The 27,791-nt window shown below is 39.2% G+C and overlaps 1 protein-coding gene across 1 annotated transcript; it reads right to left on the bottom strand.

Annotated features, from left to right (window-relative positions):
• Positions 1–1,002: 1,002 nt before the first annotated feature.
• LOC144055109 (zinc finger protein GLIS2-like) lies at positions 1,003–27,442 on the bottom strand. Its single transcript, XM_077570810.1, has 7 exons — positions 27,096–27,442; positions 11,664–11,852; positions 7,618–7,820; positions 7,284–7,469; positions 6,375–6,508; positions 5,449–5,567; positions 1,003–4,149 (listed from the first exon to the last, which is right to left on the bottom strand). The coding sequence occupies exons 2-7, from the start codon at positions 11,839–11,841 to the stop codon at positions 3,539–3,541; spliced, it is 1,431 nt and encodes a 476-aa protein (XP_077426936.1). The 5' UTR covers positions 11,842–11,852; positions 27,096–27,442; the 3' UTR covers positions 1,003–3,538.
• Between the last annotated feature and the right edge of the window lie 349 nt (positions 27,443–27,791).

A 27,791-nucleotide genomic window follows, 5' to 3' on the forward strand; every position in this document is an offset into this window, starting at 1 on the left:
GTGTGCGTGCTCCTGTGTGTTTCTGATGCTATTCTTTGATCACTAGATGGCACTAAGGACTACACACTTATTTCATAGCCTACTGGTCACCATAATGATTATTTCATAGCCCAGGACACCCCCTAGTGGTTATATAAAAAATATTTTCTCTAGTGTCTATCCATTTTCAAGTGTTGAGCTAAAATGGGAAAATCCAAAGAGTAGTCAAGACCTTAGAAAGCGTGTGGTCCTCGAGAGCCGCACTCCTGCATGTTTTAGATGTCTCCCCTTCTCCAACACAGGTGATTCAAATCATCAGCTCATCGGCAAACTGTGGAGAAGCCTGATAGCGATCTTCGCCGAAGAGTACCTTAACTCTTTGACTGCCAAACGTTATCCAAAAATCAACTCCGACAGTGCCAGCCGATTTAGAGTATTTTAACTCCTCTTTCAAGGCAAACTGAATATTGTGTGTTTTGACTACATATACATGGTGGGTACCAAATGAAAAAATCGCGTTCCATTCTTTCATTAGAAAAAAAAGATATGGTTCTACCTCATTCCGTTCTTTAGTAATTACCATTTGAAAATAGGTAGTTTGAGTGACATTGAGAGAATATTGAAAAGATAAGGAGAAAACCAGCTTTTTGTGAAAAGACATATTTTCTGCACAACAGTGACTTTGACACTAATATTTTTTGTTTATTGACGCTCTGTGAATTAGATTTAATGTGGCAAAGGCTTTGATCATTCACGTCATCCTTGAAAACATTCCATTTCAACAGATTCGTCATGTTTCATTGTAATTCCATACACCGGGAGCCCATTGAAAAGAGATAGAATGCTGCCATCTGCTGGCCATAGTTAGTGGCTGTTTTGGGATTTTACAACCCCAATGACAAGGCAGTGTTGCACTGCTCATTGAGAAAAAAAACGTAGTTGACGTTATTGGCGGCATTCATTAGGATTTCAGCATACGTCATTAAACGTTTTTGGCATTTAAAGAGTTAACTATTGAAAACAACAAGATTCATATTTGTCTTTATTGACATTCCGTCATCGTCATTTGGAAAATGTCACAATGGCCCTGATGCTCAAGTCACATCTGTTGTCAGTTGTTACAGTTAAGCTCCCACAAAAGAAGGAATAAAAAAGTACATGTATACACTTCATTTCTGCGTATATGTTTTCAAATACGGTGTGATACATTTTGGTCAAAAACACAAGGCACATTTGGGACAATCACTAAGATATAACACAACACAAACAGGCCACATGTAGCCATTGTCAGACTTGGAAAAAAATAGTTAAGAGGCTTTTTTTTTTTTTTTTTAAGTAAAATTGCCTCTTCTGTAACTTCTTTGTAAAATAGTAGAAACGTGTTTTTATGTGGCAGTCGCACGGGCGCAACCTGTTTGTCGACTTGACGGAACCCGTCGCTCGTTCTGCAGAGGAGACCCAAGCAGATCTTGTGGAGATCTTTGTCTGTCGATGATTAGGACCGAGTCCTGCGGATTGGTGCGCGAACCTCGTTCTTAAACACACATAATCTGTCGACAAAAGTATTGGGAAAAGATGCTCTGGCAAGCGATGAATTTTTCCGTAATTAATCGCGATTAATCACATTTTTCTACTTCTACGCCTACTTTTTTGTTCAAAGCTTGTAACAGATATTTACTTGAGTAAAATCTTGGCAGTAAATGAAAATGAGTTAAGTGAGCTAATTTATTTTTTTAATGCTTTAAAGAATTTCAATGAAGTTAAAGACACATCCCAATACTTTTGTCCACAAATGTTGTCGCTGTATTGAAATCTTGAAAGCATTTTATGCTTGCCTATATTTTCCCTGAATAAAGATACACCCTTAGTAGAGCCCAACAATGTACAACGGGCTTGTCGTTAGTCATACGTTAAATTATGCTGTATGTTTTCTCGTTGCACCTCGTGCTGCAATCCCGCTCTTTACTCCCGTTTTTTGTTCAAAGCTAAAATACGGCCGAGCGGGAGCGTCAGCGAGGTTTGTCGAACGCCAAAAAGTCGTTGATTGTCCACTGCAAGGCGTCAGGATGAAGGCTTCAAAAGCGCTCATCCTCCGTTTATATTTCTGTTTTACAGAGGGTTAATTATGATAAAAGTGCAAAATAAGAATTATGATAAGACTTTGAGCATCGGCTGGTTTCTCGAATGACTGTTTACGTCCCTCGTAGAGGCTGTTCACATACTGTGTGTGGATTTACAGTGCTTAGCAAATGATTTGACCAGCATTCATTAACTCGTTCACTGCCATTGACGGTTATAAACGTCAAAAATACATTTCAACTACTGCTATTAGTTTAACATTTTTGTTCTACTTTTGTTAACAAGAGTATGAAAACCTAGCAAAACAAAAACGATTGCACATTTAGAACAGATCTAAAATTTGTGGTTAATCGTGAGTTAATTATTGAAGTCATGTAAATAATTACAATAAAAAAAAATTAATTGCCCGACGCCCCTAATTTTTTAATAATCATCTCGTCAGGCGATTCCAATTTCTAATTGTAATTAATCGCATGACTTCACTAGTTAACTCACGATTAATCACAAATTTTTTATCTGTTCTAAATGTAAAATAAAGATTTTTTCCCTAGGTTTTCATACTCTTGTTAACAAAAGTAAAAAAAAAAAAGTTAAACTAATAGAAATAGTTGAAATTATTTTTTTTAATTGACGTTTATAGCCGTCAATGGCCGTAAATGAGTTAATACACCAGTATGTAGATGCTCTTCAAGCTGAATAATGACATCATTGATAAACATCATTTCCTCCTGAAATCGTTGTGTTTATCATTATGCTTCACTGGAGGGTCTATAAATGCCTGAAAACTCACCCTTTTTTTTTTTTCAAACCAGAAAATCACATGATTAGTTATTGAACCAGAGGTCAGACCAATTTTACAGTTGAAATGTTTGTGCTTGATTCACCCCTGATCAAAATGGTAGTCAAGCACAAAAGAGTCCACCTCAGCACTTCATGATGCTCTCTTCTAAAAAAAAAATTATGACAGGAGATTTAATCCATTTGTTAAGCACTGTATATCTAAAGCAATGACAAGTGAACAGCACCGCACTTGTGCGAATGCATTTGTGTCACATCGGGCCGAACACTTTTTTTTTGCCTGTTTGAAGTGAAACCGCACACATTTGCGCTAATTTGCTGATGTTTTTTGTTCACCTATTTGCTGTTTTTGTGATCTGGTGGCATCTTAATGAACTGAGGGGAGGAGATTTATTTAGTCAAGCCGCAGACAAAAGTGCTTTGCCACCATCTTGTGGCAGCGATAGGTAATTACAACTTTTTTGGGCTGGGCGTCGATTACTTGAATTTTCTCTATTTACTTCAGAGCTCAGTCCTTATCTTCCACATATCGTCGGAGTTGACTGTGTACTGTATCATATTGGGTCATTTGATAGGCCAAATATTCAACTTCTTGGAATAATCATTTTTGTGGGCAAACAATGAAAAGTGACCCACCCCCAACCTCCCCTCCCCATTATCGGCCCCTAAGAGAGAGCTCATCCTAGCTGACAACAGCTGGTTTGAGCAGGAGTGCCCTCGGAGGGACAACCACCCATGACAGGGGATCCCTCCCCGCCGACAGGTTTAAAACCTCGCCCTGGGACTCCGCACCTCCCTCGTCACCTTCGGCGCGGCGCAGCCTTCCCAAAGCGCTCAGCCCCAACATGGACGCCGCCGAAAGTCCAAAGTGAAAAAGCGGCGAGTCCGCCAGTCCGAGCGGGCCCAGGGCTCCTCGTCCTCCCACGGAGAAGAGCGGCGCACGGGGGTGGCACAGCGCCGACAGGGGCAGCGTCGTGCCCAAACCGCCCAGGAGGGCCGCGGCCGCCCCCGGGTGGATGAGCCGGGCCCCCCCTGCGGCGATGAGGTCGGCGGTCCCCTGGTTGCCGAGAGGGCCCGGTTTTGGGGCGGCGCCCTGATCCTGGCTCACAAAGTGACCGTGGGCTTTGATGTGCTTGCGTAGCGAGCTGGGGTCGGTGTAGCGCTTCAGGCAGCCGGCCATCTTGCAGCAGTAGGGCTTGTCCACGTAGTGCGTGCGGGTGTGCTTGAAGCGGTCGCTGGAGTTGGAGTAACGCTTGCTGCAGCCCTCGTACGGGCAGATGTAGGGTTTCTCTCCTGGAGGGTGGAGAATGCGGAAAAATTTCGGATTAGGGATAAACAATTCATCAAATTCAAATCGACATCGCAATGTAGCACAAAGCAGTTTTTTAATCAAAAAGACTGCAATTAAAAATATATATATATTGGGATTCCCGACGGTCGGTAGGTTTTATTTTTTTTATTAATATTTTTTATATTATTTTTAGGGCTGTCAAAATTGAAGCGTTAACTCGGGAGATTAATCAAAATTCTTTACAGCATTAAAAAAAAAAATAATAATAAGTTAACTTGCTTTTACTTACTTCCTGTTACGGCTTATAACCTGCCGCCAAACTTAGCCACTGGTGCGAAGATGTACAAACACGGACTATATATATATATATATATATATATATATGTAGTTTTACTTGATACTTATTGGAGAAATCTCAACTAACTTCTGATAATTGTTTCTATGAGGAAAAAAAGATGGCCTCTAAAGCTGAGTCAATTTTGATCGTTTTAACAGTTGTTGTTTTTTAACAGAAGTATTCTATTCAAGGTTCAAATGAAGCTATTAGAACAGCCTTTGATTTTAAATAGACTTTCTATTTGGTGATTTTTACATTAATTCACATTTTTTTACTGAAGTAAATATCTGCTGCAAGCTTTGAAGAAAAAAAGTAGAAGCAAAAGTTGAAACATTTGATTAATCGCAATCAATTAAGGAAGATTGTGCGAATAATTTGTTTTAAAGATGCATAAATTAACAGCACAAATTATTTTTAATCGAAAAGCCAAAAGTCACAACAATGGATGACAACCCGACATAAAAGGACATAAATAGCGACCATAGCAACATGGTGGAACATGTAACCACGGAGCATTAATGAAGGCAGCGACAGATTCGGAGAAGCAAAAAATATTCCCCATCCATTGCCTTATTGACGAGAATTTTTGATGCTGCTGACTACAAAAAGGATTTGTGGCAAATACACTGAGTGAAAGAAAGAGGAAGTCCACTGAAACCTGTGAGAGGGTTACCATGGCGATGCAAGGCTTATTATTTGCGGTGATGTAAATGATTACCCTAAGCCTGCTTTTCGTCCTGCCCTCTTCACCTACGGCAAATAAAAACGTGTGCAGCGTGAGATCTTACACATTAAAACACACATCGGCGCAATAGAAGTATCCAATTCAAGCTATTTCAATTAACATTTAACCTGCTTGTTATCTTTTGTTTCTTTTGTGGCACCAAAAACGTTCATGGTTCAATGTGACCCGTTTGCATGTTTAGGCTTAATCTTTTTAGCTTTTTAGTCCTGCCGAGCTCACCTGTGTGTGAGCGGGTGTGGATCTTGAGGTTCTCCAGACGGGAGAAACTCTTGCTGCAGGTGGGACAATGATGCGGCTTCTCGTTGGTGTGTGTGCGGATGTGGATCAGCATTTTATACCTGGCACAAAAAAATACATAAAGCAAATGAAACACACACACATATATATATATATATATATATATATATATATTCAGACTCTCCCCAGCTCCAGTATTTCAAACAAGTTAATATGATATCATCTAATTTATATACATAACACTTTATGTTATTTGCTAAGTAAAAAAGGGAATATTAAAAAATTAGTGTGTAATCCTGTGAATAAGAAGCACCTCTGTATAATACCCCCCCCCCCACCCAAAAAAAAAGAATCACCCTTAAAAAAAAAAAACTGGTTTTTTTTGGTGTGTATGTATTATGTACATATGCACGTATATAATACCCTGATTTGCTGATATTATTTATTATCAGAGTGGATATGAATGAATAAAGATTCAAAACATACCGATAATGTGTAAATCACATTCAAATCTAAGTTTAAAACTATGCTCTTTTCCCATGCATATAATTAAGTTATTTTAAAGTATTTTTTTAAAATCATGCCTTCCAAAATCTTGTACTTGCACTTCACGCTGCTTTAGTCATTTTAGTAAGCTATTTTTGTTTTTGTTTCATTCGTGTTATTCACTGGACTTTACAGTATTCCAAATACAGATGTCAAGACTATCATGAATATTAAATAAATAACTAAAAAGATATAAACATATATTTATAGTACTTATAATTACTTAAATATAAATACTACTATTTTAAAGAAAATGAAGGATTAAATCATATTCATTATGTGCTGTGATGTTGATTAACTCTCAGGATCAATAAAGAAAATAAATAGTTTGCACTTTAACATGCGCGCGCACACACACACACCTGGCGTTGAAGCCGCGTCCGTTGCGCGCGCAGCCCTGCCACTTGCAACAGTAACCGTGATCCTTTTCCGGTTTGACGTGGGCGTCGTTGATGTGGTCCACCAAGTCTTGCAGCGACTCAAACAGCAGGTGGCACTACAGGACAAACACAAATCAAGTCAGTTACAACAGATTTCGAATTTTGCAGATTGTCAACCAAAAAATAAAAATAATAATAAAGAAATAGGCCTATATATAATATTTAATAGTATACCACACAGCAAATACCAAATTTCACAGACACCTACAACTAAAAAGTAAAATAAAAAAAAGTATGGCTTTACTATATATTTGTTCACATTAAACCAGCACGCAATTCTTATCTCTTCTAAATTAACGTGGTTTTGTAAAAACAATGATTTAAGCAAATCTATTTGCAGGTATCTGGACTGGAATGACTGCTTTATTTTAAAGGCAAGCTTTGCCTCACTTTACACAGAGTAGCATGGATGTAATGGTGGAGTAAACAAGTTACTAGCAAGCTAAGAAGCTAACGCTATTTTCACGTTTATTTTTTTTTACAAACAATGATGATTAACTGGCGTACATGCCTCTACCCGGGGCCCGTTCTTCCTCCTCCTCCTTTCGCCGCTTTCTTAATGCAGAATCTGAGAGCCTGGACTTTTTCATTGTAAATGTTTTTGGAAAACCTTTTTTTTTCTCCATCTTTTTTTTCTCCTCTTTACCCTGCAATTTGACACCCCCTCCGCTAGATGGCGCCCTAGGCAACCCCCTAGTTCGCCTGTGCCCAGGCGATCATAGTTTAGAGGATATTTGAGTTTACAGGCAATTCTGAACTTTTCTCCTTTTTTTTTTTCCACTCAGAAGGGAGGTCCGGTATTTATGTACATGGTTACGAAAGAGAAATTACCTTCATCCAGCGGCATGCGAGCTGAGCGTCCAATGAGAGCTCGGGTGAGACTTGTTTGTCCCTTTTCTGACCATTGAAAAGAGAAGACGGGAAGTTGTATCCCACCGGTGGGCTCGCGATGGGCAAATAAAAAGGATAGCGCTGAGGTGACGCGTCGCCCTCCACTTTTCGATGAAGTGTTGCCTCCTGCAATGTAAATACACAACAACGTCGTCAATTCCCATGTATTGAAGTAGACATTTTTTTTATTTAATTTTTTTAAATATGCCTTTTTGATTGCTTGGGCTTTCTGGTAAAATGGTGGCAAAGGCATCTTATGGTGATTTTGACTCACCCGAGAGAAGGGGTGCGGCCGGGGGCTGCCGCTGCTCCCGCTGCTGTGGGGCGACTCCAGAGGCGAGGGAGGGGACGAGGGGGAGGGGGATGAGGGAGAGGGGGATAGGGAGGAGGCGTGTCTGGAGGAAGGCGACAGACTGAGGTCCATGGCTGGGGGAGTGAAGCAGGATCCAGGTCGCTCGTGACATGGGGACTGGGAGTCTAGAATTGGGGGAGATACATTAAGTCAGAACGAGGGTGATGACCTTGGTGGAGGTACTGAACCCCACTAGTTTTGTATGCGCATTCATACTTTTGCTAAATTCATTTGAGCTCTTTGACTGCCAAAAACGTTAAAATACGTTTTTTTTTTCAAAACTGAGGTGAAACTAACCATTTTCTATTGTTGATTACTGAAAAACCGAATAAGGTAGAAACAAACTTTTTTTTCTGATGAAAGATGAGAGTCCAATCTTTCATTTGGTAGTATGTGTGTTTCCATAGTCCAAACACATAATTTTCTGTGGACCTTGAAAGATCAGTCAAAAATGCTTAAATCGGCTGGCACCCACGGCATCCCTTTTCTGAAAACGTCTGGCAGTCAAAGAGTTAATTGGCCAGATTTGAACCCCATACGTTGCATTATACCTGTGAATTGATATGGCACATATTCGTCCGTTCTACTTTCTTTTTTTGCTCAACAGAGCTAGAATGAATACAATAATAAAGAAATCACACGACGTACCATCACAACAGCCACAAGTCGACTACTGAGCGCAACAATTTCCCTGCAGCGCAGATAGGCCAAGCAATGTAGCGTGATCACCTGCAGCCAATGATGGCTAAACGATCGAACCCAGGTTAAGAACCACTGGGTTAGGGATCATTAACTCATTCGCTGCCATTAACGGCTATAGACGTCAAAAATTCATTCGAACTATTTCTATTAGTTTAACTTTTTTTTATTTTAACTTTTGTTAAGAATATGAAAACCTAGGGGGGAAATTATTGTACATTTAGAACAGATATAAAAAAAATAATTAATCTGAGTTAACTAGTGAAGTCATGCAATTAATTACAATTAAAAATGTAATCGCCTGACGCCCCTAATTTTTGATAATCTTTACTTTTTATCGCGTCAGGCTATCTGTTCAAAATTTACACAATTTTTTTCTAGGTTTTCATACTCTTGTTAACAAAAGTGGAAAAAAATTAAAACTAACAGAAATAGAAATAGTTCAAATAAATTTTTGACGTCTATAGCCGTCAATGGCACTGAATGAGTTAATGATGGTACAAGATTAAATAACATTTTCTGGCATAGACAAAGCACCTTTCCAGTATGAAAGACTGTTTAAAGTGATAATCATAAAATCATAGACATTTGAGAAAAAAATCCAAAATTGTAAGAGCATAAAAAGTCATAATATTACAATATTGAAGTGTTGATTTTATTTAAAAAAAATAAAGTCTTAATAATAAGTTATCATTAGGACTTTATTTTTTATTACTAACGTCATAATACTACGAAAACATGGAAATAGCAATATTATGAGTGAGAATGATGTCAGAATATTGATGTCAGAGTTCAAAAAGTCTGATTATTAAAAGATACAAACTCAATCGATTTAAGAAAAAGTCCCAATTTTAATTGACAAAAGCTGAAATTTTACAAGAACGTCTTGAAATTACGAGAATAAATAAAGTTATAATTACACTGTATGATAACAACCTACTGTATGATGAGGTTCTAATAGGAAGTGGGTCATTACTCGTATGGTTAACTTCAACAGGAAGTGGCAATAATTAAATTGAAGCCATCATATGGTCTCTCTCTTTTTTTTTTTAATTGTCCGCTAGCTACCCAACTGTTACTTGTTGTGTCATTTAAATCCACCATATGTATTGCTCTTTTTTTCTTTTTTTTTTACTCTTAATTTTATTTCATTTTGTAATGATATCATTTATTTTATTCTATTTTGTGTGTGCAAATATGTGTGTGCGTGGGCCAAATAGTCACGAGTAAGCACTTGGTAGCTCACTCCAGTTTATTTCTCTATTGTTGCCTCAGTGGGGTACATATTTAGCAAGACAAAGCTTGGGCTGTCACATTAGTGATTTCTGCTGAGGTTTCTTTATGTCAGTCAGTCTTATGATACATACTCACAATTACAAACCTATGGTGCGGGGGGGGTGGGGGGGACAATGCAATGCAAATTCTATTTGACAAAACAACACACTGAGCGACCAACTGGGCCAGTTTATCAGATTAGGTTTCTGGCAAAGAACAGAGAATCCACTTATGAGGTGATTGCATTAGGAGGTTAATGTAGATAATTTGCGCAGTGTGGCATCACGCGAGAACAATGACGCCTGACCACAAGTGGCCCAAGGTACAAGTGAAATAAGCACCTGTTTAGGACCTGGCATTCATATGTGGCCCCAACAGCTCTGTACACAGTATTAGATACGTTTTTTTTTTTGTTTTTTTTACTGAAGCTTTACTAAAGACCTAATTATTGCACTTTATGCATCTATATAACCTACTGAAGTCTATTCATATTGTAAAATGACAAAGAAGCTCATTGCATCATACCCGTCGTACCATACCGGGCCGAATAACAATCCGATCAAATTGAACCGAATTGAATTGTTCCGCTTTAAAATAAAACATCTCTGAATCCTATATCAATCGAGTATGTATCGAGATACTAGGGGTGTGAATTGCCTAGCACCTGGCGATTCGAGTCGTATCACGATTCATAGGTCACGATTCGATTCGATACCGATTAATCCCGATAAATTGATTATTGCGTTTTTTTGTTTTTTTTTACTCAAATTTAGAAAATACTAATCAGTAAACTTGTACATATACACTGTAAGATTTGTATGAAAATGTATTTATTTATCTGAAAATTCAGGCGTATAACTGAGCCACTGCATTTAGCAAACAGAGTGCAGTCTGTTTCATGTCTGAAATATTAAGGCTTAACTCTTTGACTGCCAGACGTTTTCAGAAAAGGGATGCCGTGGGTGCCAGCCGATTTAAGCATTTTGACTGATCTTTCAAGGTCCATAGAAAATGTTGTGTTTGGACTATGGAAACACACATACTACCAAATGAAAGATTGGACTCTCATCTTTCATCAGAAAAAAAAGTTTGTTTCTACCTTATTCCGTTTTTCAGTAATCAACAATAGAAAATGGTTAGTTTCACCTCTGTTTTGAAACAAACGTCTTTTAACGTCTTTGGCACTCCTCCATAGGATTTTACTAAACGTTATTTAACGTTTTTGGCAGTCAAGTATGAAAGTAGTATGAAAACCCAGAATATTTTATTGTACATTTAGAATCGATATAAAATTTGTGATTAATCGTGAGTTAACTAGTGAAGTCATGCGATTAGTTACAATTTAAAAAAATTAATCGCCTCTTGCCCCAAATTTTTAATAATCTTTTTTAAAAATGAATTTATGGCAGTGAATGAGTTAATTGTCGGGCAATTAAAATTTTAATTAATTGCAAATTTTATCTCTCTTCTAAATGTACAATTAAAAATAATCTAGGTTTTCATACTATTGTTAACAAAAGTGGAAAAAAATGTTAAACTAATAGAAATAGCTCAAATGAATTTTTGACGTCTATAGCCGTCGATGGCAGTGAATGAGTTAATGTTCCATTAATATAACATTCTTCCATGCTTAATGTGTGAATCCTAACCCTAAGTAAGACGTTTTGTTGAATATTCTCCATAAAAAATGTATCTTTAAAAATCGATTCGGCCTCATATCGAATCGATTCGAGAATTGCACGCTGTAATATCGCGATATATTGCCGAATCGATTTTTTCTAACACCCCTGCGAGATACATATCAAATTTTCTTTTATTGAAGAGATGCACACCCCTAATATACATGTATATAATTATGTATGTTTTTGAAACAAAAAATAATAAACCTGACTACTGTACATATATGTTTCAATAATCAATATTATTGGCAAAAATAAAGAGCCAAAAATGTAATTCTGCTTAGGATGCACATGATGCTTCTGGTTGAGGCTTACCCGGGGAGGAAGGCGGTGACGGGAAGGTGGTGTAAATCAGACGCGGGCGCGAGTGGCTGCCGAGCGGCGCGCAGATGGATGATGAGCTCCTCTTTCCCAGTCGGAGGGGACATTGCGTCCGCCCCGAGGGGAGCTTCAGGTCCAGCGGCTCGTCCGAGGACAACATGGTGTTTAGCATCTGCAACCCAGCTGGGAGAGAAGAGAAGCACATTAGAAACGAATGCCGAGTCATCATTTTCTCATTCCAGTCATAATGCGTCAATGCAGAGGAACGTTTAAATGGCATCCTGAATAGAAGTCACAGGACCAGCCAAACTATGAAAAAAAAAAAGGTGACATATAAGTCTGAAGAATAAGAAACAACATATTCTCAACAACATCAAACCATTTTATACTCATTTATAACTTTGTGATCGGTTTGTGGTGGGTTCAAGCTGCATGAGACCGATTCATTAGTGCCCCTCACATCTTTTAAATCCAAACCAATTTTCCGATTCAAATTTCGTTACACCTCGTCATGCGTTTTGGAAGCATTGCGAACCATCACAGCGTGAGTTTGCTCGAACCATTCCTGTGCTCCAGGGACTGACTAAGGCTCTAAATGGTAGTTTTCCACCCGAGGTCATGTGATACTCTGGAAGCGCAAGAGCGAAAAAGCAGCTCCGTGACTCAAGCGCAGGAATTCTTGTTGGGGCCGCGAATGACTCAAAAGCCAGTTATGTGCTTCACGGGACACTCCGGGGGGGCGGAGGGTAATCTGCAGGAGCTGAACGGAACGGAACGTGCGAGGAAATGCGTAACAGCTGCACGGATAGTTGGGACGGCACGAGCTTTATTTACACCTTTTGGTCCAAAAACGAAGTGTTTACCACTCTGGTGGATGCTCGTGTTTTGAAGGAAGGAGGACCAGAAAGTTCAATGTTCTAATCACAACTAATGAAAAAAAAAAGTGGACCATAGCAGTGTTTTTGTCACTTCTCGTCACTTTATTTTTGTGACTCTAGATCCAAAATACTGGCAGTAAGAATGAATAATGACATTTTTATTTTTCCAAGCATTTTCTTTGCTATTCTGTTTTATTAGAATATAAAATTAATAATGATGATAGTAAAAATGATAATAATAATAATAATAATGACACTTTTTGTTGTTGTCATCAATATAAATTATTTGCGCAAACAAATGTACTTTTAGCTTAACCAGGCATTAGAAATGAACAAGATACTGAAGAAACTCATATTTTTTCCCATTACTGTATACACAGGATTTTTGATAATTTTTTGCATTATTCTCATAATATTTATTTATTTGTTTATTTATTATTCATTTTTTTACAGGATGGGTGGATGGATGGATGCTTTCTTCTAATATTTCAACACTTTTGTAGTAACATAACTTTCCCCCCCCCTAAGAAAAAATACAATTTTATTCATGAATCTTGTTTCCTGGGACTACAAGTATTACAACTTTGGAACAGATTTCTATTTTCATTATTTTCTTTATCTGTATCCTTCAATCTATCCATCTTTATCTATCATAATATTTATTTATTATTCTTATTTTTTATTTATTCCGTTTTTCCAAAATGGATGGATGGATGCAGAGCCGTTGATGGACAGAGTTTGGCCAACTCGGTTTCAGCAGGGTAACAAGATGGCGCCCATATGTCATGTGACCGGCATTTGACCAATCACAGCGTAGTACGCTGAAACCGAGTTGGCCAAACTCTTTCTATCAACAGCTCTGGATGGATGGATAAGCATTATAGGATGGATGGATGTTTTCTTCTAATATTTCAACATTTTTGTAATAACATAATGACCCCCCCATCCCTCCCCTCACTCAAAAAAGACATCTTTATTATTGAATTTTGTTTTCTGGAAATATTACAACTTAGGAACAGATTTCTATCTCCTTTCTTTTCTTTGGCAGGGTGACCCCGTATCCCGCCCCTGCAATCCATCCATCTACAGTATCTGCCTATCTAGCTATTAATCAATCTCCAGATTTTTCCCCATTTGGACTCTCCTTCCCCTCTGAATTTGGTATCACTACAAATAATCCTTCCCGCGATCACAGGCGGGATCCCTCGACGTTATGCGAGGCAAAAGGCAAAAAACCGCAGTGAAGTCAGTCTGCCGGCCGTCCACATGGCCACACCGGTTTCACATTCCACTGCAAACTCACTGACTTCTGTCTCGTCTCCCACACACACGCACACGCACACGCACACGCACGCACACACACGCTGCTATTTGGAGTTATTGTGGAAGCACGCACATGCGGGACCATATGTACGCAGGCACGCACATTGAAGGCCTGAAATGGCAGCAGCAGACTCGTAACCCCTCGTGAGCCCCCCCCCCCCCCCCCCCCTACCGTAACACCACCACCATCCAACCTCCTGCAGCTCCTCCACCACTTTTCCCTCAATGACCTTATGTTTGTGGCAGCATGCCCAGACCCTCTTATGGATCCCTCTCCTGCCTAGAAAAACACCCTCTCACGCACATACACATACTGTATGCTGGAGATTCTAAACACATGTCAGCGACCGGGGACTTTTCATTCGGGGTTAGTTAACACGCACTGCACATGCGTGCAATTACCCTGAGGCACGCCCATGAGTCCACACATAACATACTATGCATACTCGCATGCAACGACTGGATGACCTCACAGCTCGTGGTGGGAAGTAACAAAGTAGAAATACTTTGTTACTGTATTTGCAAGGGGAGTAAAACGGCTAGCAAGATTTGAACGTAGGCTCAGTTTACTATTGGATGGATTTTCCACCAGAGATTTAGCAAAGGCCAAGCTAACAGGTCAGCGCGAGGCTACGGGGTTGTGTCAGCTATCCATGCGCCTTGGCGGCCACGCCTTCGCTCTCTGATTGGTTGTCTGTCTTCGGGCAAGGTGGTTTCATAAAACTCATATTTGAGATACAAGATGCGAGCAGAGTGTTTTTATTTATTGATTGACATTTATTTGTATTTATATATTTATTTGTGTATCTATTTCCACATTTATTTCTATATTTATTTATATTTTTTGAATGCCGTTTGTAATTTTTGTATTTTTATTTTTGTTTATGTATGTACGGATATATTTTGTTGTTTTTATTTCCATTTATATAGTCTTAAATTAAATTTTAGAATATTTTTTAGATCCATTTTTATTTTCTATTTTATTTACTATTGTTATTATTATCATTATTTCATTTTGTCAGTTTTGGTCGTCCATGTGTGGGAAGCAGTTGTCATCGTCACGTACACAACGGAATACACTTCTACTTCTGCAACTACTGTAAGCAATTCCATAAAATGTTGTAATAGTATTCATATTTTATTATAAATTATATAAGGCTGTGAGTATTGTCATTTTCTGTCAAAATTTGTGTTAAATATTTATTGCTTCCACAATCTTACGGTAACTGTCAATTTGAACTTTTAGCATGTCAGTAGCATTTTGCATTGTTTGGTAGCATTAAGCTAAGCTGACTTTTTCGTACGGCAGTTATACGGCTAACTGTATGAATTAATTCTTTTTAATTCTGTTTAATAATCTCATTTTTACAAAATACAACTTTATATAGTGCTTTTTCCCCCCCAATTTTTGGGGGAGGCTGGAACGCATTAATGGCATTTCAATTCATTTCAAAGGGGAACGATGATTTGAGATACGATTTCTGTGCGTAATGAGCGCGGTCACTGAATGAATTCAACTCATATCTCAAAACCTTGCTGCATTTTTTCCCCAGTTGTTATTATTAAGCTAATTTAGCATTTTTCTATGTTAGCCGTTAGCACAATGTTAGAAAAAGCTAGCGAAAATGTTTTATTAGCATAAAAGCCTGAGTTAATAAGAGGGAAACTTTTTTGTGTATGTTTTTTTTTATATTCTCTTCAAGTTAATTATGGTATATAATTGACTGTACATCGAAGAGTGTGTACTTTTTTTTTTTTTTCATTTACTTGAGTAAATTAGTTAATTCAGTCAGCTGTAGTTCTCCTTTAGTACAGATGCCACCTTTGCCCCTCTGGCATGTGCTGTGTGTGCGTGTTTGTGCAACATACATACATATATACACACAGGAAATCTTCTACGGCGCCCTGATGTGGCCTCTTCCTTGCCTTCTATTTACTTTCTCTCTTCCTCTCTCTCTCTCTCCACTTCCCTCCATCTCACTTCTTCCTGTGGTTTTCCTCTCCCAGTCCTCCAGCAGAGCATACCTCGCCTGTTCTCATTTTCTCTGTCCCCGCAACATTTTCTTCTCCCTTATTTTGGATTCTCAACTTCCTTTGACTTTGTTGTTTTTTTTTGGAGGCACAGCAGCCATAACGGAAGGGAGGAGTCAAATAAGACGCTCCATCACTCAAATGAGGGAAGGATGTCGGCTCTTGATTTTGGTTGGGGTCACCGCCTTGATTTAGCCATATTGAAAGTCCTTTTGTCACAGGTCCTATATAGGTAAAATTCCCTTTAGCCTAATTTACGAACGGAAGTCGATGGAGGTGGATTGGGGTTCACAGATGAAAAATCTTGAAACTTAATTTTGATATACTGCCACGATATGACGGGCTTTTGTGCGTTTTTGTCCCTGACATCAGCTAGGGATGTGTGTGTCTGTGTAAGTTTTGAGTGGACAAAAACAAGAAGACGGTGTAGTTAGTCAGAGAGAAAAGGATTTCACGGACTCGTGTGGATGAAATCTTCCAAGGGAGAGAATTCTGGGTTTCCCCTGACCACACCAACAAGAACAGATGAGGATGGTAGAATTTGGAATGGGAAAAGGCCAATCCGTGTGCGAGTGTGTTTGTGTGGGTGTTTCCACCGCAGGATGACAATAGCTGTGTCAATAATGTGACATCATTGCATGGCAGCACAGTGTAATTCGCCGATTTTATTTGTTTTATTACTATTATTATTCCTTGTTTTTAGTCTAAAAATAGTATGGGCCTAGTATTATTTTCATATTTTTCAAAACCTTGTCGAATAAAATTTTCTTGTTTTGTTGGCAGATAATTTTGCTTATTTGAAGTAATACTTTTCTTATTTTATTAAATATTTTTTCTAAAATTTTCTACTGTCCTTTTTGCAGTGTTGTAATTTTGAAGCCTGATCTCCACAAAACATGGGCCAAGTAAGACCGATTTTAATTTGTTTACAAACACATAAAGGGTAAGATCCCAGGGTTTTTTCCCCCCTCAATGTTTGCAGTTTACAGAGGCCGACTGTGGGCAGTAATGCACCATATCCTTGTTAGATGATAAGGATAAGAAAGTCAATGAGAAAAGCACAAAGTTATAGTGTGTGTGTGTGGGGGGGGGGGGGAGAAAGCAAAGATGGGGTGCCTCCCACTCCGCCTTTCAAAATTCCCAATGGATCATACTGCATGTTGCGTCTTGAAGGCGCAGAATGATGCAACTCTGCCGAAGCCGTCTGTAATCGGCACCGGTCGGGGCCTTCCATCGCTTTGGGTGGGGGGTTTCATTGAAAGAGGAGTGGGCGGAGCCATCCCCAAATAGAGAAAGGCGATGATGTTCTTTTGAGAGTGCTTATAGTTTCACTAATATTTATTTTCATTGTTCTGTATTTTTGTGGCATAAAAACCGCCAATACAGTACAAAATTGATGTAAATGCATTTTTAGAAAGCTTAAATATGTTGATGCTTTACGATAAATTAATTTTGGCCTGCGTGCCAATGGCGATGCTAAGCTAATATCCGTGCTTTCCACTCCATGTGATTGGACAGTTGCCCCTACCAACATGGCTGCCACGTAGGCACGTCTGTGAGCCTGCTCTCGTCTTCTGTACATCTGTGACAATTTCTGTCTCTTGATTGCGCTGTCTGGGGCCAATTCGGGAACTAACAGACTTTGACAGCAACTATATAAAGGGCCGTTTGGGGTGGACTGGACACTATTTAATGTCCATTGAATCTGGAGTCTGTGGGTTTCCGGCAGATTAGATGGACATAGCAGCACATAGAAACTGAAATCGGATTGGGCAAATAAATCTAACATATTAACAAGTTTGAAAAATTCAGCCCACGATAATAGTTTTGGACACAAAATGATATCCATGCCTGGAAATAAACCTATTTTGGTTTGAAAACAGCCATTTTCAGACGGATTTCCAAAAGCTCATACTTTGACGAAATCCATTCATCCATCCACTTTTCTTCATTAGGTCACAGGTGAGCTGGTTTCCTCCCCGATCTACCTGCATTCCTCTATTCCCTCTGTGACCACACTGTGACACTTTGACCCCCGTCATTGCACTACTCCGCATGAACCGCGTTGAGGCAAAACACATTTCCTCGATTAGTCAACTCCAGAGGTAGAAAAAGCAAAGCATTGTAAAGAAATGGTGGTTTTGTGGAACAGCTCAACGAGGAAGAAAGAAGTCATACATTCCTTAAATGAGTTTTTTTTTTTTTAAACAAATTGAAAGCAATTTAATCTCTCAAAGTATCTGGGGAAAAACCATTAAAACCCATCTGTAATTATGGGTCAGGACCTTCATTCATGCTGGCCTTAGATGCAGTCCTGCAGCCACGCTACCACTACCACGGGATTATGGACTATTTATTTTAATAGTAGTGGTGGAATGAATAACTGGTACGCATCATAACTATCTTACATGCAAAACTGTGTCATGGATTTATAAAGTGTTTGGCAACGTTTTAAATGGATTGAGACGTCACCTGAAACAGGGTCACGGCCTGCTTCTCCCTCCCCTTCGGATTCGTCAGCATCTACTGTACTCTTCAAACTCCAGCGGTGCCTTTTGCGGGAAAACCCTTACGTTTTTTTTTTTTAAATTATTATTATTATGTTTATCCTAATTGTATCATATTGCAGTTACTTCTGCGATTCATAAATTAATGCATTACTTGTTGTTGGCTATATTGCATCTCACACTGTCGATCACCCTCGACTTTTCTGTCGAATGAAGACTAAAGCCCTTTTCGTACTGCACTTAGCAAGGCGCTATTGATTGTTTTTATTACAGACTGGGCCTCTTTGCAAGACAGTCCTCTAATTAATACGACCGCATAGGTTGTTTTAAAATGTACCATATTACGACCAAGTGTTACGTATTGTAGTTTAGCGACCCCTATCGGCCATGTAAATAGCAAAAAAAATGGTAAACTGAACAATAAGGTGAGTTACTGGGACTCAAACCCGGGTCGCTTGGTGGGAAGACGAGCGTCTATCTGACTGAGCTAATAGGCTAGTGATTGTTTTAGTGTTGGCTACAGGTTTTGTAACGTCAAACATACTACAACCAGCCTCTTCCTAACCTCAACCATTAGCATCCCGTCCCAGAAGTGACGACGAATTCCCAAAACGCTCTATTTGGTCGTATTTTTGTTTACGGTAAAACTTGCTTATGTACTGTATTTTGTTCCTGTTCCTGTTCTTGTTTGTGTTCAGCCTCCCTCGATCCGAACCACCTGTTTGAGATTACAATTCGTTCAATTAGCGGTGGTAGGCTATATAATAAGTTAGCCAATGTTTAGTTTACCATAGACATGGTGGTTGTTGTACTTAGCAATTTTAATTGATTTAATTTAAATTTAATTTAATTAAAGTTAATAATTTCATTTTGGCTTATTTTAGTCAGTGTGAAATGTTAAATATTTTTTTGACGTTCTTTGTCATTGATGGACTCTTTTCTTCTGGCTTGCGCTTATTCTACATGAGTCCGCAGTCACAGTCTGTGTGGAAAAATAATCACCGCAAAATCTTATGATAAAGCGAATATACCGCCATATAATTGCATTTTTTTTTTTTTTTATCAGTGAAGCACTGAACCTGCCAAAAAGTCAGATGATATACAGGTTGCCCATAAAGTCTCTTTACCATTTAAAAAAAAATTATTAAAAATGCAATTGATTAGATAATTTATTCAGATTTGTTCTATTGTATTCAGTGTTTAAAAAAACACACAGTGTTTATCATTACTGACCTTAAGCAAAGGATTACTGATGCCATTGCCACGATTGATGAGGCTATGCTACAGTGAACATGGCAAGAAATCGAGTAACGTCTTGATGTGCTTCGTGCAACTAATTGTGCCCATGTAGAAGTCTATTAAAAGAGGTAAAAAAAACTTTAATAAACGCTGAATACAATAGAACAAATCTAAATAAAATATCTAATCAATTGCATTTTTAATAAATTTTTGAAATGGTAAAGAGACTTTATGGACACCCTGTAGTATGCAAAAAAAAAAAAAAACAATCGAGGAATTAATTGTTCTATTCCCTGTTGTCAATCGACGAAATGTACTCAAATGCCCATCCCTGCCAAAATTATACCAAGCTATACTTTTGCTTGGTGGACACAAGTGAAAGAGTTCAACTGCAAATGATGGCTCTCCTTTGTTTGAGGCTTGTTTGTCACACCAATTTAACCACATTAGATTTTCAAATTAACACGTTTTTTTTTCCATCCTTCCACTTGCCAGGCTCCTCTATTCTCTCCCCGCTCTCATGCTTTTAACCCCCACCCGCCATCCCTTGCGCACCGCCGCCATCCCGCCCGCCACTTGGCAGCGGGACAAGGTCAACACACAGAGAGCGTTCTCTCCTCTCTGCTTTCCCTCCCTGTAATTCCTCATCAGCAGCAGAGCAACAGATCCCCCTCCAAACAGCCACCCCTCGCTCCCCGACTTCCCTCTATCCTTTCATCCCCCGCTGCCTTTGGAGAAGCCAGGCAAAGACTAAAGATGGAGAGGAGGATAAAGAAGCGGCAAAGGTAGAGAGGAAAAAAGCCGGTCATATGGGGAGGCAGACGAGGGTCAAGAGCAGCAGAAAAACGATCCTGCTTGCTTTCTCCTCTGTTTCTGTTTCGCTCTTTTGTCATCTGGACTAAAAAAAAAAATATTTAAAAAAAAAAAAAGACACTGCAGCGCCTCACATTCCTGAGAGCCGAGCAGATTCACCCAATTTGTTTCCACTCTGAGAGCATGTGCCAGTAAATAATAACCAATCCCAGCTGTAGTGTCGGCTCTAGGTCTTATTATCCTGTGGGGAATCAAAGAGGGAAACAAGCAAAAATGCCGCCATTAAATAAACGCCTAACAAGACGAGAAGGTTCAACAAATCACACGTTTTTTAATATGAACAGACAGCAGTTAACAGGGAATTGATCATTTCTTACGTACACTGCAATCTAAGTTGCCAATTCTGATTTAATGGTGCAAATGTTTACACCGGGTAGTGACAACACAGAAGCAAACCATACAGTGACGTTGCGGTTTGACGTTTTATCACGGATTTTATTTAACCCATCCTCCAGTGAAAAGTTTATTTTTGCTTCTCTCCTAATGTACGTACTAGCCTGTGTATAATAAACAACTCTACATTAATGTAACACAGAAAGAAAGAAGATTTTACTTATGTAATGATGGACACATAACAAATGTGTTATCTGCATTTTCATTTAAGTTTAGATTTACACGTAATGTTGATAGCTGTTGTTTAGGCAGACAAGCGCTATACTGTATGCTAATTGATACATATCCGATTTTAATACACATTTGGAAGATACATTTTTTCCCCCATTATGCTGTCATGACGCATATCCCAACTGTGCCACTTGAGAGTAAAAAACTGGAATTGTTCAGTGTAAAACCAGCCTTAATGGCTTCAATCAGGTCTCAAAGCCCAAACCACTTTTTATATTCCCGTGATGGAAATGCTAAGTGGATGAAGGTCAAGGTGGGTTCCGCATAACGAGGAAAACGGCGGACTAATTTCAGTCTGTAATAACAGAGTACAGAAGGAGAGTTGAGAAAAGAGGAAGCAGACACTTAAAGCAAACAATGAAGGGGAAAATGTTTTCACCAGGTATAGTTGATAATTCCATTGATCGAGGTACGAGTGACACAAGCTTATGAGTTTTTCAAGATATGAGTGATCATTAGCTTTTTATTTTTGCTTTTGAAAATTACACTTCGCTTATTTCAACTAATCACATGGCTTTAGCTTAAAAAAAGGTCAGTTTTGTTTATGCTAATAAACAAGACAAAGCATCACTGACAGGCTAACAATTAGCACCGATAGTGATGATTTTAGAAACAATTGATATCTTAATACAATACAAATGTAGTAATACTCAGATAATACGCACAGGCTTATATCCTTTATCCTCTATAAAAAAAAAAATGACAACATTCACAGCAACTTACAGAGTAGTACTACTGTAGAAGAAAAAGTCTATTCTTCTTCATTTGTGTTTGCATGATTGGAAACACAGTACTGCCTCCTGGTGGCCAAGGCAGACACATCAAAAGGAGCGGCACAATAAATACATTGAATTGAATACTGAGCTCTCCAGAAAAAAAATAAAAAATAAAAATAAATAAAATAAAAAATAAATAAATAATATATACATTGAATTAGATAATAATATATCTCACTATTCTTTTGCGAGTAAACTTTTGGCTCTAATTTACTTCTGAAAATTAATAACGTCAGGAAAACAATGACAATTAAAAAAAAAAATCTGTACAGATTAGGCTACATCGCTGATCACATATATATATATACATGACACAAAAAGCCTGCCAACCCACCAAAATGAAGCAGATTTTTTTTAAATACAAAATTGAAGCCTTTGCGATTTGAAAATGTCCATTTGAATTCAATCAATCGTTCAGATGTACTACACAAACTACACTATGTATTGTCCCTTCTTTTTCACAAAACTACTCCAAACCTTGAAAACTGAAGCGGGACAAAGACATTTTTTTCCAGTGCCAAAACACTGTGATGATGATGTTGTAATAGAAGACACATCTGGCTGGGAGGCAGACACCAAACCGAAGCGTCAATATCATCGCTGATGCCATAAATAAAAAAGCAGACTGAAAAACAGTATGAGCAACAAGGCTTTTGGTTCCGCTCTGATCCATCTGGCGTGACACTTCATCCTTGTTTACCATCAAAACCCTTTTTTTTCTTCTTTCTCATGTTCCACTCACTCGCTTTGTCAGATCCTCCTCGAGGAGACCCAAATTATTTTTTTCTATTTCCTCAAACACAGCCCTGGAAGAAAGCAACAGGCAGGCAGCGAGCGGACGGGAGGGGGAGAGAATGAGAGTGATGGAGGGGAGGTCGAAGGCGGGTGGGGGGGATTTGTGTCGGGTGGGGTTTGTGGAATTTTCTCTATGTTTGGTTTGGAAGAGAAGAACCCCGGCTCTGCACTCTCATGAGGATAATGGAAAAGAGGGGAGAAGAAAAGCAGGGTTATGGATGTGTTTGTGTGTGCGTGGACCCTCACAGGTGGTCGCGCTTTGTGTGCGCACGTGCATGCGTGTGTTTGCCGTATTGTGCAAGCGCGATGGCACAGCTATGCGCGGCCGAAAAGCATGTGAGCACATGTGTCTGCTTATTTGCAGATGTTGGCACCGAGGCGCATGCGAGCTTTCAGTCAGGAGACGGGGAGACGAGGTGAATAAGACATTCCTGGGATGAATGGATGCAGGGAGCCAGCGGTTGGTTTGTGGTCGCATACTAAGAGGAGAAAAATGAATGTCTGGTGCAGGGCTGCGCCCAGAAACAATACCGCAGCCAAGCAGGGAGCCAAGCAAAAGCGAGAGGAATAGCGTTGCATGTGGAGGAGAACCAGGGGAGGCCTGCTCTACCGCTCCATCGCCTCCCACCCTCCTCCCCTCCCATGGAGGACCAGCTCGCTCCTGCCCCTGCTGCCGGGGCAAGCCGTGCTTTTATGGCTCCTCTGAACCCGCTGAACTTATCATGTACAAACAGCGGGCCAGTGATAGTCAACAGCCAGCAACACAGTGAGGGGAGTTTAGGAGGAGGAAAGGGGGACGTCACTGCGCTCTCCCTCCTCCTCCTCCTGTATTTAAATGAACATTTTTGTTTTCATTGGTTTGGGTCAAAATAACCCAAATTGGGTCAAAAAAAGGGACTGACACACCTTTTTGGGTTACTTGTTATAACAACCCAAAAAGTTGCGTTGGTTCCTTTTTGACCCAAATTGGGTTATTTATTAAAAAGTTATTTGCATACACCAACGTTAAATGAAGCAACAACAAAAAAAAAACATAGCAGTATGAGTTTTGGCCACTGGCAATTAGTGGCAGATAGCAGACTGATCCGGTGAGTTCTTCTGCCAAGTCACCACCTTTGTTCAGATTAAGTGTCCTTAATAGCTTTTTTTTTTACTTATGGGATCTTAAAGTGTTTATAAAAGTATTAATTTACTCCATGTGCGACGCACTAATATGGCTTTGCTACAAGATCCGGCTTGTACTTTTAAATTTAGCGCATTTCATCTATTCAAATTTGCCCTTTTGTTTGAAAAACTCGGCTCAGTTTTTCACCTTTGGACATATGAATATACGTTAACAATTGGAAAAAAAAATAATGATGTGATGTGTGAAAACGTATTACGCACTTAAAATAACAAAGGCTGAAATTTTTTTTTATAGTGTTGGTCAGTACCTTTTTGACCCAATTTGTTTATTTTTAACCCATCTGTTTTTAGCTGAATGACGCTGATACCCCCACTCCCCACACCGAGTTTCAATGGTCAACCCAATAAAAAACTTCTTGACAATAATGTTATATGCAGCCCCACTAGTCTAAATACGGTGTTTTATTGTTTAGTGGAATATGAGTTAAGCAACCAAATCCAGCTATTTTTTATTGATATCAGAACGCGGCCATTTTGCCACTTGCTGTCGAATGAAAATGACATCACAGTTGCTCAGGTCTCAGCTAACAACCAATCACAGCTCACCTTCAGAAAACTGGTGTGCTGTGACTGGTCCTTGTCTGAGCCCTGAGCAACTGTGATGTCATCTTCATTTGACAGGTTACAACCAATCACATCTCATCTTCAGAAAACAGGTGAGCTGTGATTGGTTGTTGCCTGAGCCCTGAGCAACTGTGATCTTCAGTCGATAGCAAGTGCAAAATGGCCGCCCCCTGAAATGGATAAAAACAGCTGCATTTTGCTTCATAACTCATATTCCACAACTGGAATATTAATCAGAATATCATGTTTAGACTAGTGAGGTCACATAATATTGTCAAGAAATGTTTATGGTTGACTTCCCATTTAAATTAGCCATTCATTTGGAGTCTGAACACACGGAGATAAAAGATAAGAGCTGCATTGAGTTTTGTTAGACGCTCAGATTAGCATTAGCTTACAGCATTAGCTTCTGGTAAGCGGTACATATGCTCGATTGCTCGGTGAAGTTGTCAACAGGGTGATATTTGCGTTTCACATTATGTCCGCTGCATGTGCCCCATATGCAGATCCACACAGTAATCGACGAGTGAAGTGCTGCCTCTTTGAGGGAAAATAGAAACCAGATCTCTCAATAATTTCACTCATGGTAACAAAATCCTTATTCACCATTTGCTGTATACAGGGTTGGGGAATCCATTTTCAGAAAGTAAAAACCCTGCCACAGATTGGCTTTAGCCACAAATGCTTCTACTTAACTGGCAGGTAAACGATAGATAGAAGCACCTGTTGAGTAAAAGCACCTGCGGCTAAAGTCAAACAGTTTCAGGGTTTGTTCTCTCTGGACCTGGATTCCCCAACCCAGGCTGAATAGTATGTGGGGCGGAGTGAGTGCTGACTCGCTTTCATAAGACAAATGGGCTGATTTCAGCAAGGCTAAAAACGTAGGGTGTGTAAAGTGTTATAATTATCGATCAATGGGGTATTCTAATGGTAACGAGTGACAGGCATGTGCACAAGATTCCCGGGAACGGTTTTAAACGACAGAGGGGAAATGCACAATATGCCTCCTCGGTATGGCGGTGGTATATAACAGCAACGCTGCCATTGCCCAATTACTTCGGGACCTAACTGTGTATATGAGCAGCTCATAGCCCCCCCTTCCCAAGCAGCAGACAGTGTGGGTGGAAAGGGGCTTTTATGCAAGACGCACCCAAGAACAGGAAAAAGACTCGCGTCTGACCTTTTCAAGTCCACAGTATGATGCAACGAGGCTGCAACCTGCTGCCGTCAACAGCATAGAAAGAAACCCTCACATTACGCTACAAAAACGACCGCCCCGGATCGCCATCGTCACCATCACGGAGAAGAAAAATCTGTCAAGGACGGTCAGCAAGAAACAACACCGCCTCTTGGGGCACTGGCGGGTGTTGAAATCCGAGTGAGTCGTCTTTGAGGGGAGACGGGGAGACGGGGAGTCAAGGTTGGGGACTGGAGAACTTGGGGGAATTCAGGGTGGGAGTAGGTGTGGTTGTGAAAGGGTTTTCATTGGGATAGCTAGATGAAAGATGGAGGAATGGCTTGCTGGATGTTCTGAACTCCTACTTCCATTCCGGTGTCATCAGAACAATGATACCCGGAAGGGTTGTGCCACATCTCAAGATGAGCAGTTTGGTTCATTCGCATCAATTCGAAATTCATAATCAATCAAATCCAATACAGTGGATCCCCACGTATTCGCAGATTTACACCTATTTGCTGATTGCCACTCATAATATTATGGCTCTAAAATTGTCAACAATTACAATTCCATTACAAAAACATTTTATTGTCGAAAATCTAGTCTAGTAGCACAATATAGAAGTTTAAAATTCTGTATTTTGTATTAACATATTTGGACAAATATCTCTTCTTAATGTAATTTTTTTTCATAATGTTACTTTTTGTTTTAATTATTATTTTAGTTTTGTAATGTTATATTTTATTTTATGATGAGTAAATATATATATATATATATATATATATATATATATATATATATATATATATATATATATATATATATATATATATATATATATATATATTGTCTGAATTTATTCAAAATAACAAAAGTAACTTTATCATTTAGAATACAAATAATTTTAAATATTGTCCAAAATAATTGAGTTGGTGCAAAATCCACAAGACAATAGGGTAGTGCAGATGTTGTAATATGTTATGTTTGGATTTTAATATTTTATATAACTATATTTACAATATCAAAATTAACATGCAATTGAAAATAAAATGAAAACAGAAAAAGTTTTGATAGAATAGATATTATATGTGTTATTCTTTTATGAAAATATATTTAAACCAAGAAAAGATAAACATTTTTAAAAGTCAATATACAGTTGGGTAAAGAGAAAAATACAAATACAAACTGGTGAAATCCTACAGAAAAAAGCCCAGAGCTAATTTTGGCTTTACATGAACATGCTAATGAATGAATGCAACCACAAAACATAGATACACATTAGTGACTATTTTGTGCGGTTACAAATAAAAAAATCTAGCTGCTACTACTCCAGAAATGAAGTACAATATTTTGCCGTCAGTCTCGTCTGCGGGTTTGGGAGCTCCAAAACACACGTTGAGTGTTTTTGGGAGGAGAAGAACCAGCTGAGTGTAACGTGTGAGTGAGCTATTTACCTCTCAAATGTCTTCTAGCAGGCAGCCTCCTCTCGTCTCAAGATGATTCCCAGCCTTCCCCCCCCAAAAAACAAAAAACAAGCAAAACAGAGCGAAGGCACAAATGACAATAAAATCAAACGCGCTGTTGCCACATTTCTCGCAACATCATCGATTGCTTCTTGGCTTGAGTCGAGAGAGAGAGAAAAAAATACAGATCCTTGAGCCGTGCGAGCTTTTTTGGGTGCGCAAGTAGTTTTCACTGGAGAAAACCTTGTCGTGAAGATAGTCGTGGAAAAAAAAAAAGTCGAAATGTGCGATGAGGGAGAGGGGGGGAAGATTTGCCGGGCGCTGGAGCGACGCTCACTTGCGACGCTGGTCAACTGAGGATCCAGGAAGGCGGTGATGAGGGAAGAAGAGGCTGTCTGGGTGGAGACGAATGGGTGGGCAAGAAGGGGGGGCATTTCAAAACATCTGTCCAGGGGCGGTTGTAGTCATTTGGGGGCCCAAGGCAAACATAGTTAACCCCAAATATTTTAAATCGTTATGTTTACTGTTGTTCACATAAGTTTAAACTTGTTTTGAAATAATGGCTGTTTTTAGAAAAATAACTTAAATGAGGACCATTTCATTATTTTCTTTTTGCTATGTGTGTTTATTTAACACACGCACCCCCCTTCCCTATCAACCCCGCATCTGTAAGAACTTCAGCTGGGT

The sequence above is a fragment of the Vanacampus margaritifer genome, chromosome 7 (genome assembly GCF_051991255.1).
Source record: "Vanacampus margaritifer isolate UIUO_Vmar chromosome 7, RoL_Vmar_1.0, whole genome shotgun sequence".
Lineage (NCBI taxonomy): Eukaryota > Metazoa > Chordata > Actinopteri > Syngnathiformes > Syngnathidae > Vanacampus > Vanacampus margaritifer.

What these genes read in the sequence shown, in the direction of transcription:
- LOC144055109 (XM_077570810.1), bottom strand. Translation starts at nt 11,841, where the DNA reads ATGCTAAACACCATGTTGTCCTCGGACGAGCCGCTGGACCTGAAGCTC. An exon ending in GGCCGCACCCCTTCTCTCGG is followed by an intron (nt 7,470 to 7,617) that starts GTGAGTCAAAAT and finishes TTTACATTGCAG; the next exon opens with GAGGCAACACTTCATCGAAA. An exon ending in TCGCATGCCGCTGGATGAAG is followed by an intron (nt 6,509 to 7,283) that starts GTAATTTCTCTT and finishes TTTGTCCTGTAG; the next exon opens with TGCCACCTGCTGTTTGAGTC.